Source organism: Neolamprologus brichardi, chromosome 2 (genome assembly GCF_056152115.1).
Source record: "Neolamprologus brichardi isolate AB-2024 chromosome 2, ASM5615211v1, whole genome shotgun sequence".
Lineage (NCBI taxonomy): Eukaryota > Metazoa > Chordata > Actinopteri > Cichliformes > Cichlidae > Neolamprologus > Neolamprologus brichardi.
Window position 1 is genome coordinate 25,782,032 of NC_142105.1, and position 19,529 is coordinate 25,801,560.

Below are 19,529 nucleotides of genomic sequence, written 5' to 3' on the forward strand. Positions count from 1 at the left end.
GCATTAATTTAATTAATTAATTAATTAATTTATTTATTTATTTTTTAGCAGCAAGGTGCTGATGATCAGATGCACCTGATTCACCTCATTAGCATTAGTGTGAGCACTTCTATAAAAGTATTGGCTTGGTTGACACATTCAAGTGTTAACGCAATGCCATTAAGGACATCAGGCTTTAGACTTCAGCAATGATGTTAAAGGAGCAGCTGTTGCTATTCATCAGAGAATGATTATAATTGTAATCTGGGACCAATTTGAAGTTCATCATTCTACAGTGAGAAAGATTATGAAAAAAAAGAAGCTTTAAAACAGTTGGCAGTATTCCCAAGAGTCAATTCACCCCAAGGTCAGAGAAACTGCAAGAATAAAAAGTGTGACATGTCAAACTCTACAGGCACAATTAACACATTAGACGTTAAAGTTCATGAAAGTGCAATTAAAAAATGAACGAACAAATATATCTCGACCTTAAACTTTTTTAAGTATAGTGTATGTTGGTGTAAAACCTCTATTTCCACTCATAATTGCAGAGCTTGAAAACAATGTGACTTCTTCTGACTCAGGACTGTTCTTCCTTTAGTTAGATGTTGTGAAGCTCTTTTTCTTAACCATGGAAATAATTCTATCTTCATGCACTTGAGTTGTCCTCTGAGGTCTTTCAGGCCTGTTGGTGTTGCTGAGCTGGTCATTGCAATCATTCCTTTTAACAATGCACAACCTGTTGCTTCGGACACTCCTAAACCTTTTACTCTTTCTCTTCATTTTTTTCCCAGTATAATGATGTCGTTCTTGACACTGAGATCTCTTTGAGTATCACATTTAAAATTACAATGAAAAACTATAAAATACAAATTTGACACTTGGAATCAACAGATATTAAGTCTGCTTCATTTTTTTTTTAAAATAACACCCTGTCAATAAATTGTCCAGTTAATTCTGAAAAAATGGGTGACTGTGTAGAAAAATTGCCGCAATTTTTTCCAGCAAATTATGAACCTCATTATGCGCATGAACTTCCTGTTGTAATCCAGGCATGAAGAGAAGCATCTATGAAGTCCCAGCAAATGTTTAATAGCTAAAATGTAAACAGAAGTACTGTTATTTACTCCACAACAAAATAATTTCGATGTTTTTCATGAGAAATAAGATTCAAATCTGAAGCAGCTTCTTGATAAAACATTTATATTCATTTAAAATAAGGTAGGAACAATCTGAGTGGACAAAACAGATACTTTACAGTTTATCATATGTTTCAAGCCACAGTAAGAACGCACGTCACATATATGAGAGTAGATTCTTTTAAAGTTTTACACACAGCAGCTGACAAAAAGAGTACAACCCAGTGACGATAGTGACGATGATCATGCTTTGCTCAAAATCAGTAATATCTCAGCTTCTTGATAGAGCAAATTTCAGCACCTGATAAAGTAGAGCAAGATAGTTCCTGAAAAGTGTCTGAAACTGATAGAGAATGAAATAGGTTTCTAACTGAACCCACACGGAGAAGGAAAAGAGTCCAGACTGACATAGAAACTGAAGCCGGATTATTACTTCCCTATAAAGATTTTAGAGTTGCGCAATTGTTGACAGACACTGTGGGAAATGTGGACTGGATGTTATCCAATAAAAACAGGAAGCGAGGAGAGAAGAACACGAAGGAAACAGTTTCTTTCGGCACAGTTAGGAACAACAAAGAAAAAAAATGGTGTGAAATACAACATTTCAGTTGGATAATATAAAACTTTACATTGAAACGTAGAGTTTCGGTGATAAATCTTTTAATGAACGCCTCTGCAGTTTTGCAACAACTTAATTTGCAGCTTTTTTGTTGATTGTCTCATTTGCAGAAAAGAAAAAAACAAGACATAACACATCTATGAAATATTCATGTATCTCTTCTCAGTGAAAATAAAGATCATTCTTGATTCATGTGTTATATGTACATTATTCGACATCTCACTTCTGTTTCATTCAGATGCAAGCACATTTAAAGTAGCCAAAGTCACAGAAATTGGCAGTCTCTGTCTCTTGTATAGCTTATATATATATATATTTATATGATCATATAATCTTCATACATTTGGCAGTGTAGGCTGACTGCTACATACACATGTGCATGAAACTTATCATCTAACGCTACAGGAAAGTACAAGATTCAGCTGCACCCTGCTAACCCCTCAACCCCAAACATCAAACATTGTTCTTCTGCTCCATAAGACATCTACCGATTTCCCTGCTCAGCTCAGTCGTACTCCTTGTTCTAAAATCACGCTGACTAATTAGATTGAAGTGGAACAATCACATGCTGCAACCCACTGACAGCTACTGCAAGTGTGTCACAAGAAATACAGCTGTGACCAAAGCCCAGCAAGGAAAACACTGCACTCATTATCTGCCTCCTCTTTGGCTCCTTTAGCATGTTTTTACCAAGGGAAAAACTTGAGCGCTTTATATTTTTTGATTATAATTAATGTAACACAAGTTGTCTGGAGAGAAGCAAGGCTCTCATTGTTTTAATTCAGTGTTTCTGACTGTTGTACCCCCAAAATAATAATAATAATAAACATGGTGTGCAATAGATAATTAAGAGCACACTTGCAAGAATAAAACAAAAAAATCAGGTGGATTCTTGCTTGGAAAAACGGACAGATTTGACCTCAAATAGAGAACAGAAGAAGGGCTAATAAACAGTCTGCCACGGAGCAATCTTTAGAATAAACTACCCTTTGATACCTTGTGGGACTTGTTGACATTGTTTCCTCCTTTCATTTTAGACGTGGCAATTTCTAGTCATGGATCGCATGCAAAAGAGGCAGGTCACATGCTTGCCGCAGCTGCTCGTCTGTCTGGAGAGCAGGCACGACAGGCGAAAAATAGCTGATAAGACGACTCTCCGGCGATTGGAACAAGCTGCAAACTAGAGATCATGCCAGTTTTCTGATCCTTGTTGAAGAGTGATTGGTTTGCTGATTGATTTGAGCGTAAGGCCTTTCAACAAAACTGGTAGTTGTTGGTCTTCATCAGAGGCTGCTCTTCTTCTTGGTGGTCACAAGACTGGTCACAGGGGCTGTCGAAGCACTCGTCACCCCCTTCACCCTCCGTGACCTGCTCCTGCACGTTCTGGTACATTAACTGCGGAAGAGGTATCATCAAGATTGTGAGAGTTATACAAAACATGATTACAGAGTTGATATTTTAGACTGACATAAATAGTGGTATTGTGAGTATCTTCAGTTGGAACAACACCCAAACAGACATTATCGCAAAGAATCTAAATCGTGTAATTGGTCTGACTTCACAACTAAATTTGCTGTCTCTTAACCTCTTAAGCCCCAAGCCTACCTGATCTCCTGCCTTTTGCCCCCGTATCAGGGGGCGTTGGGGCTTAAGAGGTTAAGGAGCATTAAATTAAAAGAAACAGGGTTTCCCGAGGTCATCTTGGCCGGGGCTGCCACATGTTTTTCTCCCTGGGTGCTTTTGATGAGGACACATCAGGACCACACTGCACATGCAGACTAACTCACCTGTCCCTGCTCAGGTTGGTCCCCAAGTAGCCTTTGTATCATGTGACAGATTTTGCTGAAGGTGGGACGCTCTGTCGGCTCCAGATTCCAGCACATCTTCATGATACCGTAGCTGAAATCAAAAAGAGTTCTTTCAGAGAAACAATTCATGGTGTACATTAAAGGGGTTTTGCACTCTTATTTTCACTCCTCAGACTGTGTGGTATAAAGTCGAGTTAGATGAATAAGGAGAGGCTTATGGAGGCGGTGACGCAGTTAAAAAAAAAAAGACAGACTTGTTTATAAGGACCCCTGCCCCTCCAGTTCCATTTAGTTGCCATGAAATAGCAGTTACATGGCTCTCTGGCTTTGAGATCATGTGGCTAACAGGCAGAACTGAGCCTGACTCACAGCAGAACAAGAAATGATTTGGCCCTGACTCAGATTCAGTCTATTTCCACAGCACATTTATTCCTGGCTAGTGTGACATACCATGGCAAATCAGCACACACAGATGTTAGGGCTGTATCACCAAAAAAAATAAAATCTTTATTTTTTTAATTTCGATGGCTTGCAAAGTTTGGAGTTTGGAGTTATTTAGTTTTATGTTTGAAGTCAAGGGAGAACCCAAAAGCAAATGAAATTCATGAATAATGGAAGTGCATTATGAGGTTATCTCATCTGTTGGTTATTTCAGATATCAGATAGCCCGCGAGACTGCAGGAAGGGGAAAAAATAGGATCTTTGTTCATTCATAAAGACCATTTAGAAAGCAGACTGTTTGAACTTTGGGAGGCTAGCGCCTACTCACGATCAGCTACATTAATAAGTCTGTCATCTTAAATTAACTTGTTACTAGTTAAAAGTCACCGCATGTTATCAGCTGATTTCACTGGTTAGTAAGCATAACCATAGTTTTACTCCTACTATTGTTTAACTACGTGCCAGGAGCTGATACAAAGGCCTTTAATTGGATGATTTGCCATTGTATCAGTCGTAAAACTCTGCTGATAGTCACTTGATACGCCCGTAAAACTCAACTGATAATCAGGTGATGGTTAGCAGGATAAGAGCCTCAGACAAAATAAAGCGTTTGAGAAAAAGGGGAAGCAGTGACTCATCCCTGAATAAGCCATGCTGCTGAAGTGTCAAACTTACATTTCAGGTGGAGCAAAGTCTGGTTGGGACATCTGGTAGCCACGCTTCACCATCTTGTAGAACCTAGTGTCCACAGCCATGCTGGGGTAGGGGCTTTTGCCTAGTAGTGCATAACATGCGATTTTCAGCACCAACCCATGAAATAAATGCAAGTAAGCACAGAAGACATGTTTACGGATTCTTACCTAAAGAGAAGATCTCCCACAAGAGGATGCCATAGGACCAGACGTCACTCTGGACGGTGTACACGCAGTCAAAGATGCTCTCGGGAGCCATCCACTTCACTGGCAGACGTGCCTTTGCACAAAACAACACACAAACAAATTAAGTGATTTGCAGTGGATACCATGTAAGCAATATCTAGCTCTTATCAGATCAAACGCTTACATTGCCTTTCACCACATAGTTGGAGTCATTCATGATGTCCCGTGCCAGACCGAAGTCACAGATCTTTGCCTCTCTGCGACTGGTCAGGAGCACATTCCTCGCAGCCACATCTCTGTGAATACACTGCACACACACATTTCACACAGTTTGTTTCTGCTTGTAGAGCTTTGCCCAGTGAAAGACAATGAGATCAGTGGAAGGCTTAATTTAGAACAAAAGATCTCCATCAAGAAATGTACAATGTCAAACTATGACTAAATATGTAATGGGAAATACCCATCATAAGCCCAGAGGAGTGGTTTAACACACAGGGACGCTTTGTAAAAACAAATGAAAGCTCAAAGCAATGTTTTTGTAAGACATTAAGACCCCATATATTTTTTTTTTAAAAAGCAAAAAGGAAATAAAAAAGATTTTAAAACTGAAAGAAGTATATGATTTTGATATCAGCTTTAAAAAACATGGAAAGGGGACTGGTCACAGCAGGATGTCTCACCTTATGAGATAAAAGATTTCAAATGCCTTGTTTGTCACAATTTTAAAATCAGATAATGCCCCATATTCATAATTCTTGCTATGGAGCCACACTCCAGCAATGCATGCATAAGGTGGGTTTGCATTTTTTATGTGTATTTTAAAGCTCCCCCTGTTCCCATAAAGATTTTTAAATTAGCCAAACCACAGTTCCTCTTCGATGTCTATTTTTATTGCAATGCCACTTACGGATTAAAGATCAACCATTGCTCCTTGTATGATTTTTATAATGACATTATGTATCTTAGATAATCTACTATCTACGTCATTTGCAATATTAAACAGAGGAACATTATCCTAAACTGTTTGCCCGGGGTGACGCTCTCCACATTGTTACTTCTAAAAGTCTGAGCCTTTCCTGGAAGCTTCTTAATGAAATCATGTTACACCTGCGGTCAGTTAACCTCACACCCATCCTGCTTTTCAATGCATGATTTTTTTTTGGCTCTGTTATGAAATTGAAATCATGAAATAATTTGTCATATAAAACAACAAAGTTTCAGCATTGTGTTGTACTATTTCAAATTAAATGCGGGGCTGTAACAATTTGTGAATCACATTCTGTTCTTATTCACAAAACCAAAAATGTCAAATTTCTAATCTGTTAATGGAGCGTTAAACTCACATTTTTCCTGGCCAAAAAGTCGAGGCCCTGAGCTACTTGGAAGGAAAATCTGAGCAAGTCATCAATATCCAGCGGCCAGTCACCACTCTCCTCACAGACAAGGTCTAGAAAAGAATCACATAGGAATAAAATCCTGCGGTCAGCACACTGATCTGATCATTTTCAACAATTGAAACCTCAGGCTGATGACGAGCTTACCTTCAGATGATTCCACAGTTGGCAACTCTGCTAAGCGGCTGGGTCTCATCTCCAAGTAGGTGCTCGAGGTTTCACTGGAGATCCCGCTATCGCTGTTAAAAGTAAACAGAGATATCAGTGCTTGGATACATTTCACATGTCCTCTTTCATTAAGTGTGTTTGCTGATGTACCTTCGAATGAACTGCTTCTGATTGCAGATGTTCTTGTAGTTGGTTGAATTTTCCATGATGTCGGGAATATTCATGACAAAGTTCACAAATGTCTCTGCCTTCTGGCGAAGGAAGTTCAGCAGGTCGCCGAGGCTGCAGTACTCAGTGATCACAAGCACTGGACCTGATAAGGAAACCCGCTATCTTATGACCGTTGAAATGAGCTTGCATGCTTAGCTAAACAGGATTTTCCATGATATGGATGACTTCTAATTTTAACACAAGTTTTTGCAGTGTTTCCGTTTCATCTGCGTTCTCTGACCTCCATAGGTGCAGGCTCCAAGTAGGTTGACGATGTTCTGGTGGTGACCCAGGTGACTCAAGATCTTCAGTTCAGACATTAGAGCCTCCCTCTCATCTGAATGGGCACGGGCTGCAGAAACAGTTTTTTTTCAGAGGTCTAAATATAATGTATTTTACACAGAATCAGTCTGATATGCTCATGTGGACAATAACCTCTCAGTTAGGTCCTATTTTCCATGAAAGATCTGTCCTGCTCAACTCAAAAAAACTCACAGTGCAACAGTGGATCCAAACCTTTTAACATTTTCACAGCTACACGCATCACATTGTCTTCCTTTCCCATTCCATAAGCAGTGGCCTCAACAACTTTTCCAAATGCGCCTGCACCCAGGATCTTCCCTGTTTGTAGAGAAAATACACAGAGGAGCATTTTGACTTCAACCTAGTCTGCAATTTACAATCAAATATTCAATTATTATTATTTTTGATGTAATATAATGAGAATTTAGTCAATTTCACAAACACGTTGCACACCTAGTTTGAGCTTGTCTCTAGGGAACTCCCACTTTTCATTGTAGGGCAGCTGCGTGGGGTCAATGAAGGTGTAATTGTTCCCATCTCTCGCCTCAATGATCTTCCAGCGGATCTCATACCTCGGTTTCTTAAAAAGAAAAGTCAGTAAAGAACGGAGTAACTGCTTTCTTTAAATGTTTTTGTTACAGTTTATTTTGCGATGTTATTTTTTAAGAATTGACTCAACCTACCTGCTTGTATTTGTAAAACAGGAAAATGAGGAGCACAAGAAGGATGGTCAAAATCGCTGCCGCTCCAATCAGAAGGGAAGTAAAGGGCCAGTCTGTTCATAGAGAGAGATTTCAATGTGAGTTAACCTCATTAAGATTGGCTGTGTGACATACAAGCTGATGTCCTTAAACAGAATTTATCTAGCACTTGCATATTTATTGAGGATCATTAATAACCATGCTCAGAAAAGAAGAGAAATAACATTTTTTTTTCCATGAAAGAAACATTAGATCAGATCTGAACCACATCCAGTAATGGTACTCTAGAGAAATTAGAAATTTAGAGAGTAGCCTTAAAATGAACATATGATCGAGTGCTCACCGTTAACGTTCACAGCAAGAGTGTCACTGCTGACGCCAGCGAGGTTGAAAGCCACACACTCAACCGTCATCCTCCTGTTGGAAAACGCCACAGTGAGGACGCTTTCCACTTCCACAGCCCCGTACTCCTCCCTCTGGACCTCCACTGTAGGAGCTCGGAGAGGGATTGCCAGCTGCAGTCCGGTATTGTTTTCATTGCACCTGCGCAGATAGAGAAAGGCAATAAACTGACAGAAACATCACTGACAGAAAATCACTAAAATCACTACAGTTTGTGTTAGTTCACAGGGTCAGAGACTGGGTGAGGTCTTTTATGCGCAGTTATACTTACGTGGGTCGGATTCCAAAACACTGATACCAGATGATTCTGGGAGGAGGATAGCCATGCGAAGTGCAAGTAAGTGTGGTTACATTTTCCCATTTCACAACAGCAATTGGTCTCTCTGCCAGTGGGAAGAAATGAGGGGGAAAAACAATAATTAGTCAACAGTGAAGGATCGAGATATACGACCAGTTGACAAAGAAAAAAATTAAACGATGTTAGTTTGTGTTTCTGTCACTTACGATACATCTGGACTTGAAATGTGATGGATGCGTTGGTCATTTCACTCTGAGCATAGAAGGTGTACTGGCCCTGCTCCTGTATATTCATTCTTTTCAGCTGTAGAATAGCATGGTATCTAAGACAAAAATAAATAAATGGTGAAAAAGAGGAATATCTACAGAACCAGAAGTGACTAATTTGGTGGCTTGAATTCAGACAGCTCCTATGCATCATTGGTGAAATAAAAAGAGAACAGCACTCTTCCCTCTTTGAGTTTCATGACCTGAGGAAATATAATGACCTGGTCAGATATACACAGAATGCAAGGACAGCAAATCTCAAATTTAGTAAAACTTCCTCTTCCTGTAGTACACTTGATTTTCGCACTTTTCTAACTGTACTGTTGAGATACCAGAATGATGAGTAGGGGTATTGCACGTTTCTTTCCCATGAAGCTATTTTAGTCCACCTGTTGTTGTATCGGATGAACTTGTTCTCCTGCGTGGCTGTGTTGGGAGATGTCGGCGTGTCCCATCTGTGCTTTGTGATGTGGGGGTATGCTTCGATGAGAACGCTGAGCTCCAGATCGTCTCCCTCGCTCACCTCGACCGAGAGGCCCTTGTGGGTCAGCTTAGGCGACAGCTGGGGTGATAGTCTGATGTAAGGCTTGTCTGCTCAAACAATGAAGAGACAAACATTTTAGTTTATTGAAATCATTAAACAGCTTATAAAGTGAATACTTTAGGCTCTTCTTTATAAATTCCAAGAGGTTTTAGCTGTCGGGTGTGTTTTTGTGGCTTACCCACAACCAGCAGGTATGTGGTCGAAGTGTTCACCCCTGCTTCGTTAGAACCGATGCAGGAGATGTTTCCTGTGTCTGCCAGGTTCACAGCAGCGATAGTCAGTGTGCTCTCTATGTCCAGGCGATTTTCACCATTGGAGCGAACTATCTCTGTGATTTTTGGGCCCTGAAGACAAATACATAAAGATGTTTAAAGAAGAAAAAGAAAAAAATAAAATTTTGATTAGTATCACTGTAAAACGTAGAAATATCTTGTACTGACTGATTTGGTTGTGTATTTCCAGGTGACGTTGTAGTAGAAGTTGGGATTGTGTGTTGTGCATGGGATCTTGAGTTCTTCCCCAACTATGCGTACATATTCCTCTGTCTCCAAGAAGACGTATGGAGGGAAACGGAGCTCTAGAAAAAGGGAAAAATCATACCCAAATGTCAAAACAGACACAAGTGGTAATGGGCTGATTCTTATATTTGTGTTTTGAGCGCCTACTTGAGCACTCAAAGCACATTTTTCTACACCTAAGTGCTTTCTATCTAATATTCACACATATTCAAAATCCTATAAACGCATCAGAGAGCAACTTGGGTTGAGCATCTTGCCCAAGGATACTTAGGCATGCAGACCAGAGACAGAAGCAGCCAGTGACTGAACCACCTGCTCTACCTCCTGAGTTACAGCCACCCCAGACAAGTTTCAGTTTAGAGGAATTCTAAAAAAAAAAAAAGCTTTGGAAAATTATTTTTCTCACTCTGAATGACATTGATGGAAAAGGCCTTAGAGGTCATCTCCACTCCGTTGACCCTGGCCGTGCAGATGTAGTCAGCATTAAAGCTGGGGTGAAGGCTGTGGATTTGAATGCCACGGTCTCTGAAGATGGTAAAGTTCATTCCTGGTGGCACAGAAGTGCCATTGTTCATGCGCAGACTTATGTCTGTAGCTTCTGGGTTGGTCAGTAGGCAGGGCAGCAGGTAGCTCTCACCCTCCTTCGCTACCACCTGCAGGGATGTGCTGCTGGTCCAGAAAACATGACTTGGATCTGGAAGAAGGATTTTCAAACAATTAACTAATGCGAAACTTAGCCTGAACACTAATAAACATCCAGCTAAGCACAAACTTCAGGAAGCTTACAGCAGAACAACAGAAGCTCACCTTTTACATACACATACACCGAGGACTCACGATGGGACCCGTTGGTGTAATAACACTTGTACGTTCCAGTGAATTCTGCGGTGGGACGTTCCACTTTAAAAGTACGGACAGTCCCATTGCCCCTGGATATGTAGCGTCTGTGTTTGGGTAGTCTGGTTTGCCAGATTACAGGCGCTTCACCCTCACACCTCAGATCCAGAGGTCTTCCAGCTCTGACCACCACCTCAGCGCTCTTAACCACCTTGGAGTTTAACTTGATCACTGGACGCCTCCACTCAGCTAAAAATAAGAAACAGTACAAATTAAAATGACATAGAAAAATAGGGTAGAACGATTTAATGAACTGAATTTGTTCCTGATGGTCTCTGAGGGTTTTTATTTATTTCTTTTTTGTGTTGCATATCATTTTTGGTCTCGCCATTTCATTATCTCATCTGCTCTGTGATTCAGAATTATTTTAAGAGTATGATTCAGGAAACAGATTGAAGACTCTTGGCTCCATCTATACTTGATACTTCTGCTTTTCACATTGTTGTTATATCTCAACAGTGGGGGTAAAAAAAAACTGTTACTATGGGAAACTTCAAATATTACTGCTGTAATTTTTGCTTAGACCCTTTGTCTTTGACGCCAAAAATAAAACTAGAGACACACTTAAGAATTTTAAACACATGAGAGCGGAAAAATATTTATCAGCCATTTCTGAGGAAGGGATTTCGTGTAATGGGCCAAACCCTGAGGGGTTAATAAAGCATATTTTTGCAACAAAGAACACTGATTTCTTTGATTACTTTGGTGAGAATCTCGACGTTTTTAAAAACTGGATCGTGCATTATGCCAAATTACCGACACTGGAGAAGCTGAGACGTCTTTCTGGTTAGAGGTCATAAAACTTTCCATTCGGCCTTTCTTACAGTGCGTGTTGAATCTTGAAGCAGAACTGAGATTCCACGTTCAGCATTTTGTATTCGCCACATAGCACAATGTAAGACACTGAAAATTAAATGTCATGTGAAGCCAGCATTTTATTTCTGATGTCCTGCTCAGCAGTGTAAACAGCTACCTTTGCCCCAAAGTCCTTCAGCTGTTAAAAAGAGCTATTCATGCAACCTCAACATGACCTAATATAAACGTCATACAATAATCAACCAGAAAGCAAAGCTAATTCATTCAGACCTAACTCAGCAAAACAACAGATGCTTTTATCTATTAAAATGCAAATAAATGAAATTGCAATTGGATGGCTGTCGGGTGATACTCATATTTGTGATCTTAAATATTATCACAAGAACAACCCTAAACCCCCCAAAACTGAAGACAATCAACAGCTGAGAAGGCTGTCAGCTCTTTTCTGCTGTGAGTACAAGTGCATCACTCCAAATATGATGAGTATGTTGTTGACATGTTTACATCTCACATTTAAAAACATAAACAGATGGATGCTATTTTCTGTAATCACATTTAATTTGATTTCACTAACTTAATCTTTTAGTCTTACACAAACTTTACTCACACAGTACTTTTCATTCTTCAAGTCTATCGGGGAATGTGACAGTTACGTGCTTTACCCAGTCATCTTTCACATCTAACAAATAGTGGTTTTAACGTGTACGTCCACATTAGTTTTCAAAAACAAGACAAAAATGAAAAGCAAACATCTGATATAAGGGGGGCGAAATCACAGCAATTGTAATTGTTGCTTTTCAGAGCTTACCTGAAGCAGTGGAGGCCACAAGCCACAGCATAAGGTAGGACAACATCCTTGATCAACTCAGACCTGCAGTTTAAACATTATTACTTATTGGCACAGGAAGAAAAAACCTGATTTGTAGTGATGGGTGCGAGATTAAAAACAAAAACCCCCAAAGAAGCAACTGTTGCTATCACTGAATTTCATCGTTTACTTCTTTCTGAATGATCAGGAAAAAACACTGAACAAACTGTTTCCATTATTATTACCAGTGTAATGAAACCAGAATTGAAATATTAAAACTTGAGATCATAAAAACAATTAAAGAATGACATACCCCGAGAAAGAATTTCATTGGTGCATGTATTAAAAGTAGTCACTCTAACTTGAAACACAGATTTATGAATTATAGAAGCAGCCCATATTTCTTTCTAGTGTTTTCACCTGCAGATGTCTTCAGCTTGGGTCTAATAACTTCCCTGAGTCAGAAGTTTCCAGCATCCAGAGCTGACACAGCTGAGTTCCTCGTTCCCTTTCTGTGCGTCTCTGTGCTCCTTCTTCTTTCTTGTTTACAGGCTTTTTGCCACAAGTCACACAGCAAACAGAAAGTCGTCTGGAGAGCAAGTGGTAGAGGGGTGGAGGAACAGTGTGTGTGTGTGTGTGTGTGAGAGAGAGGCGACGTGTTGGCGGTGGGGGGGCAGTCAGCATATCATGCTCAACAAATTAATGAGGCAGTGTCAATTGGCCTCTGAAAGGCACAATAATATCAAAACATCCGCAGAGGTGAGACCAATCATCTTTATCTCCGCTGAACTTTGGACATGCGTGAGGAACGGAGGCTTAGAAATTCAGCTCGGTAATAAACTGTGAGAATGGACAGTGAGAAAATTAAATCACAGAAATATTACGGAAAGTTTTCCTTTTTTTTTTTAAGTGTTGCATTAACAGCAGCAATGACAGTGAGAGACACCAAAGAAAACACCAGTTATCCAAGCAATACTACGATTATACACTTTATTGTCACATTTACAACATAGAAAATGACACATATAAAAAATACATTTGTAAACGTTAAGAAGAGCTTTGGTACCATAGCTTGTGATAACAGTGATCTTGTGCATTTTACAAAGAGTAAGAAAGGCTACAGGAAATAAAGACGTGTTCTTCCTTTAAGTGGTGAATTACGTTGAAACACAGTCAGTGTTATCCAAAGCAACAGAAGACTACAGGTATTTTTTTTTTTTTAGATTTTTTTTCATGTGTACATATTGTATGGCTATCTATTTCTTGAGCAGCAGCCCTTCATATGCAAGCAACAACAGCCCAAGACAACAATCAGTCTATACAAAGGCACTCATCTGTGCCATCTTGTGCTAAGGCAGTGATATGCTGTATTTATTTTTTTCACTTGAGAGTCACAGAAACTGCATATCATAATCACTCTAACATTAGATCCCGAGTTGCTGCGATGTAACTTTCACATAATTGAAATGATTTTTTTGTTATGAATATCCACATTTTCTACATAAAGTGCAAATCTGGCACAGAACTATGAGTTAAGCATGAAGGACAAAAAAAAAACTCCCAAAAGTTTTCATACACACACATCACATACAAGATAATATTCAAAATACACAAATAAAAACACAGACGCTGTGGCATATTAAACTAAAAAATAAAGTATATCTCACATTAAAACAGTGCATGTGGAACCTGTTTGTATTTACTACGATTAGTCCTCTTGACTGTACCCAAGGTAAGGTTTTCATTTATATATCGCCATTTCACATCTGATCATGCTTTAGGACAAAATGTTCTGCAACTTGTCATTTAAAGGCAAATTAGCTTCTTTTCAGGTTCTTGAGGATGTTTAACCTCTTACCTGAAAAGCCTCTTTAGCTCTAAAAACACTGATGTGGGCTAAATGGTAAATGGTAAATGGCCTGTATTTGTATAGCGCTTTTACTAGTCCCGCCTAGGGACCCCAAAGCGCTTTTACACGTCCAGTCATCCACCCATTCACTCTCACATTCACACACTGGTGGCTAGCAGGTCTTTAACCTCTAGCCTGGTTGTCACCTGTAGGTGGTCCTCATCATGTGAGTCATTAGGGAAACATGGGTGAAACTCACACTTTGATCCATGCCTTGGGTCTGGTGATCCTAAGAACTCACATGATTAAAGGTTGGTTGAGCAACTCTTTGGACTACCTCCAAGGAGCCTTTCAGACGAGAGGTGAAATGTCTTCAGAAACCTAAATAGAAGTCTAGTTGCCTTCAATCAGCCATTTAAGCCTGTTGTGACGTGGACAAAATCTACACAGAAAAATGGATTCGAGGTTTTCTCACAATATTGTGTCAATGATTTCGTACTTTTTAAAAAAAGGAAATGCAGCCTACTTTTGAACAGTGAATATTGGGAACAGTTGTTGATTAGTTATCTAAAAGATAAAGCACTTATTTAATAAGGCCTCATAAGCCTCACTACACGTTGTAAACGAAGTGTAAATTGTGAGGAGGGTACCGCATTAATTTGTAGCAAGTTTCCTAATACATACAACCGAATGACAGAAGACAATTTTGTAGTTTACTTGTAGTTAAAAAACAAAAGAAGAAACTTTCTGTGTGCTTAGTGAAAATACAGAGATTTCCATCTCAGTCTCTACTTTGCTACATTTTAGTTTATTCACGTTCCCTTTTCAGCCCCAGAAAGGAAATCTGTTTCCTCTGGGCTCCTAAATCTGGCTACAGGAAGCTGTCTTCTACCTCGGGTGTCCCGGAGGAGCCCAACAGAGCGTCTCTCTCGCTGGTCTCTTCCAGCCGGTCCTCCTCTGGAAGGGTGTCAGCAGTGTCCTGAGATATGGAGTCGGTCTCCTCACCCACACCCACAGAGCTGAAGGTGAAAAAAAACATTCACAAGTTCACACAGTGCATTTAATCACAAAGTCGTACACAGACAGCTCTTTTTGAGGTGTTGTTCTAGATGAAGTATTTCAACATGAACACAAAAAGGTTCATAAAAACCACCAAAACATATATTGGTGGTATAAAAGCCCAAGGTGCTAGCTGTCTTATTATATCCGTATATATTATTTTCATATGCCAGCTAAATGGTGGATGTTTATTTGGTTTTTATTACCAAATACGATCTAAAAAAAAATCAGTGATCTGTGTCAGTGATCTTGGACAAAGGTTACAAGGTAAGACTTCTAAGTCAAATATAAAACAAAAACATTTCCATCACTGGTTTGGATCACTCCCAAACTGGGAAAAAAAATCTATGTTCAAGTTAAATGTGACTAAAACTAAAACTTTGGTGGTTCAAACATTCATTTTCTCATTAATGCTGAGTGTGTGTTTATCTAAGCAGTAAAAACACTTCTCCATAATACGGCTATTGTTTCAGCTCAACATCTGGATGAGTGGGTGTTTGGATGAAAAAACTGCTTGGGTTAAGCAAACACAAATTCATCTTTGTTTCAATCCCTGCTCTTGGCACACATTTGCAGCATCCTTTCAGTGACTCTGTACCTTCCAGGACTTTCTGATGGCACGTCAGTGAAAGCGTCTTCTGGCTTCGGGTCCGGAATGGGAATGATGTACTCGTTGTATGACGGTATGACTTCCTGTGCCTCTTGTCTGAAGTCTTGTCTAGGCCTTGAGTTTTGGTTGTAGGCATCCAGTGGAGACTGGAGTGTGACAGGAGATGGGGTGCCAAATGCTGGGTTGGCGATTGGAAAGGGTGAGGTCAGCCGAGGTTTGGTGCGGGCGACTGCCGGGTGGTCACTCTTCGTGAAGTTTTCATTGGCTTGGTTGTATCTCTGTTGTCAGGAGAGAGAGTTTGATTACCTTAACAGCGTAGGAGCAGTCTGATGAGCTTGTAAGAAGAATGATGATGAGCATTTTAGTGAAATTACTTGTGTTTCTTATTGACTGTGACAAACCTAAACTCAGGAAGGGGTAATTTCTTCAACCTCTGATGATGATTTAATATATTCAAAAGAGAGCTACATCAATACTCTCCAAGTCACTAGTTGCACTCCATATAACAGGAAGAGCTGTCATATGGAGTGCAACTACTGCTCTATGATGCTGCTGCTTTTGGCACCTTGCTTCACACTTCAAGGTAGGTAGTGTGGCATTGGTGACATTAGCTCATTAGAAAAATAAAAGCATGGAAAATGTCATTCATTTACTTATTATTACTTACTTGAAGAAATAAAATATTACTAAATAAATCATTCAGTATTTCTATTCTGTTTTCTGTTTGTCAAAAATATCAAAATTGTTAGAAAGATTTTTAAATATAGTGATTTCATTTTGAGGTTATATTGCCAACACTTTCTGAAAACACTTGCAACATATGTAATATGTGTTACTATAATATGTATTAATGGTAAATGACTGTAAAAGACTGTAAAAAATATTTTTAAATCACTGTATTGGTGGGAGGTAATACAAATACTGAATAAAAGAAAGGGTTAGGGTTTAGTGTGAAACTGCTTTATTTTAAAGAATAAAAAACAAGTAACTATTATTGCTAATGTCATAAGGTGACTGAAAAAGAGCTTAAAAAACACCAGATTTCCATCTGAGTTTGGCTGAAGCAGAAGCATAAAAATAGAACCATAAAACTGAAGTACAATTTTAAGGTTAAAGTGAAATTACTGTGAAATTGCACCAATGTAAAGTACTTGAATGCTTGCCAATATCTCATCCAGCTACTAGGAAGTGTTATTATGTACCTTTTTATAGCTGTCCGTCAGCATATTCCCCACGCTGTGGACCAGAAATGAGAACTCGGGCCTTTTCTCATACTTTTCATCCCAGCATTTCTTCATAATCTCATAACTGCAACACGAGCAACATGAAATAAGGAAATAAGTGTGTTTCTTTTCAAAAGTTGTTGAAAAGGCAAGAAAATGTCAAGGTGACAGTGAGACTCACACTTCATCAGAGGCATGGGTGGGTTTGGCCATTCGGTAGCCTCTCTTCAAAGCACTGTAGAATAATTCATTCATGGGCAAATCAGGGTAGGGGGTCCCTCCTGCAGAGAACATTTGAGATCATTCAAAAGCTGACTTAGAAATCAGAAGCAAAGGCTAGGAATCTAATTGAGATCTGTATCTAACATAATGCAACCTTGCACACAGAATTACATTGTTTCAGCCTATGAGACACTGAGACATTGAGTGAATTTAATGTGTTTTCCAAGAAGCAGAACACTGACTTATTATTTCAACTTCAGTAAAGTATTTATTCTGACCCAGATCTGTGAGAAAAATTGACCCATAAAGTCCAGTTAATTTCACATTAGGACAAGGAAATACAGATAATTTCGTAAGTGTCTCGCTTACAAAAGTGGATTGTATGTTTTCATCACGCTTGCTTACAAGTGCATATCCTACAAACTGTCAACTTTGTTTTCATGGTACTTTAAAAAAAATGGTGAAAGAACGCTGAAAAACAAACAACAAAAAACTCACAATACTCTGAGTAAGGAAATGCTGATTTCAAAGCTTGACTGTGCCTAATTGGAAGATTGACCTCATATGAAGCTTCAAAGGAACTGGTACGTACTTGCAATCAGACATAGAACAGAAGATTTGCCATGGCCTCCTATACTCTCCTTTACTGTCACATGGAAATAGTATGTCTCTTTATTGGTTACACTTTAGGATAGAGAAGTGCGTAAAGAGTCCAGGACAGTTTGTGTGACAAGCTTCAAAAGACCAAGCAGGTTTAAATGTTCAGTACAAGCAATGTTCCCTCTAAGCTGCACGTGTGCGCAATTGTGCACTGCTGGCACGGTCTCTGCGCACAGAAAATCTGCGTTGCGCACAAAAAAAAAAAAAAATTCTAACCTGAATTGAAATTAAGATTAATACTTTAACAATTCTGTTTTGCAGTGTTAGTCAGTAAGTAACTGGCTGCTCCCGTATGGGATCAGAACGATGCCACCTTACCCCATAGTTCAGCCTATAATGCAATTCACACTCGTATATACGCAGCTAATCAACGTCGCTGACAGGCTATGACAGCGTCCTTATGTGCTTGGTGTTTTAGCGGTGTATTAGCTAGCAAAGCGGTGTGGCTGATATGGAGTGAAGCCACGTTAATGACAGCGTGTACAACCATTGGAGATGTGAGCAGGACAGATGGAACAATTGACGGAAAAAGTGTGGACTTTATACCAGTTTTTAAATTGCGTTGATAGGCCACGTAAAACCAGAGTTATGATAAAAATATATGCAATGTTTGGTTTTCTTCCTGAATACTATCGTTGTTTATATTTACTGTGGAAGAAACGATAAAAACTGCGTTTTATAACGCTCGAAAGCACTCTCCGCCTGTGAGCAAAACAAAACCAAAAAAATCCCACCCTTTCCTATTGGTGGAAAAATGTACCATGTCGACCAATCAAAAAATGATATGGCAACAAGGCATTTAGTTGTTTAGGAAGGGAGAAGTTTTAGGAGTGACGGAGGTGTTTTGAGATGTGAGAGATTTTCGACGTTTAACGCAAATCTTGTGTAGTTAGTGTGTAGTGTAGTCAATAGTTTTGTTGTGTGTGTCAGAACAATGAGGCGACTGCTGAATGTTACAGGTGTTACAGGAGTGATACATCTCCCCAGGCCTGCAGGCATCAGGCTGTTGTTCTCCTTTATCTCATAGTGGACAGAAATTATTTTTTGGACTGGCACAAATAATTTGTGTGGCATCAAATTTGATGCAGAACAGCTGATTGTTCTGTAAATAGTTTGAAATGTTTATTTAAAAAACCGCCTTGGCTGCATTTTTAGGTAAACAGCTGCAAAAATGCTTTTGCGTTTGCATAACTCAGTTACTTTTTTGAAGAAGTAACTATATAATTAATTGCCCAACATTGGTCATTATATACTGTACAAGTCTGAGCTTTATAAAAAAGAAAAAGAAAAAAAAAGTTTTGTTTTCAAAATTGGAGTTCAAGTTATTTTTTTTACTTCCAATAGTGTTAACAGACTGCACAGGTCATGAACAAATTTTTTTTAAATTTTCATTGTAAGTGGGCTAAAGCAGTTAATTAGAAGTAGTCTAACATAAATGTAAATGCTATAATTTGATTATTTTAATAATAAATAATAAATATAATAATAAACCATGTAACTTGGATGCTGGCGTGACCACAGTGCACACGTCTGCTGTTGCTCACAGTGATCCACGAGATCGCTCAGGGAGTTTGCGTGTTCGCTCAGACACATGAAAAATTAGAGGGAACATAGGAACAAAGCGTCCTACATTACCACTTACAAATAAGGTGATTCTCTTGTATAATATGAATACAGCACTTCAGTAGTAGGACTAAAAGCTTTTTGTGTGTTGATG

The 19,529-nt window shown here is 39.2% G+C and overlaps 2 protein-coding genes across 3 annotated transcripts in view; both read right to left on the reverse strand.

Moving 5' to 3' along the window:
• Positions 1 to 1,761: 1,761 nt before the first annotated feature.
• On the reverse strand, positions 1,762 to 12,781 carry csf1ra (colony stimulating factor 1 receptor, a). 2 transcript variants are annotated; one of them, XM_006781460.2, is made up of 22 exons: positions 12,610 to 12,781; positions 12,190 to 12,252; positions 10,476 to 10,754; positions 10,075 to 10,362; positions 9,591 to 9,727; positions 9,329 to 9,494; positions 8,996 to 9,197; positions 8,547 to 8,662; positions 8,314 to 8,425; positions 7,984 to 8,183; positions 7,623 to 7,714; positions 7,393 to 7,519; positions 7,153 to 7,257; positions 6,878 to 6,988; positions 6,577 to 6,739; positions 6,406 to 6,497; positions 6,208 to 6,311; positions 5,049 to 5,171; positions 4,847 to 4,958; positions 4,662 to 4,761; positions 3,525 to 3,636; positions 1,762 to 3,132 (listed from the first exon to the last, which is right to left on the reverse strand). In XM_006781460.2, exons 2-22 carry the CDS (start codon positions 12,233 to 12,235, stop codon positions 2,992 to 2,994), a joined length of 2,928 nt encoding a protein of 975 aa, XP_006781523.2. In that variant the 5' UTR covers positions 12,236 to 12,252; positions 12,610 to 12,781; the 3' UTR covers positions 1,762 to 2,991. The 2 variants fall into 2 exon arrangements, with proteins under 2 accessions (XP_006781523.2, XP_006781521.2); XM_006781458.2 differs by having other exon boundaries at positions 7,132 to 7,257.
• Positions 12,782 to 14,214: 1,433 nt separating this feature from the next.
• The window catches only part of pdgfrb (platelet-derived growth factor receptor, beta polypeptide), a 28,046-nt gene continuing 22,731 nt past the window's right edge, over positions 14,215 to 19,529 (reverse strand). The window contains exons 20-23 of the mRNA XM_087849345.1: positions 17,112 to 17,211; positions 16,910 to 17,015; positions 15,696 to 15,985; positions 14,215 to 15,057 (exon numbers count right to left, since the gene is read on the reverse strand). Of these exons, the coding sequence (XP_087705471.1) occupies positions 14,910 to 15,057; positions 15,696 to 15,985; positions 16,910 to 17,015; positions 17,112 to 17,211 (644 nt within the window). The 3' untranslated portion in view covers positions 14,215 to 14,909. The remainder of the gene's footprint in view (positions 15,058 to 15,695; positions 15,986 to 16,909; positions 17,016 to 17,111; positions 17,212 to 19,529) is intronic.

Coding starts and splice junctions, on each gene's coding strand:
- csf1ra (XM_006781458.2), bottom strand. CDS start 12,235: ATGTTGTCCTACCTTATGCTGTGGCTTGTGGCCTCCACTGCTTCAG. Junction 4,959..5,048: donor ACTATGTGGTGAAAGGCAAT/GTAAGCGTTTGA, acceptor TTTTGTGCAAAG/GCACGTCTGCCAGTGAAGTG. Junction 4,762..4,846: donor GTGGGAGATCTTCTCTTTAG/GTAAGAATCCGT, acceptor ATGCACTACTAG/GCAAAAGCCCCTACCCCAGC.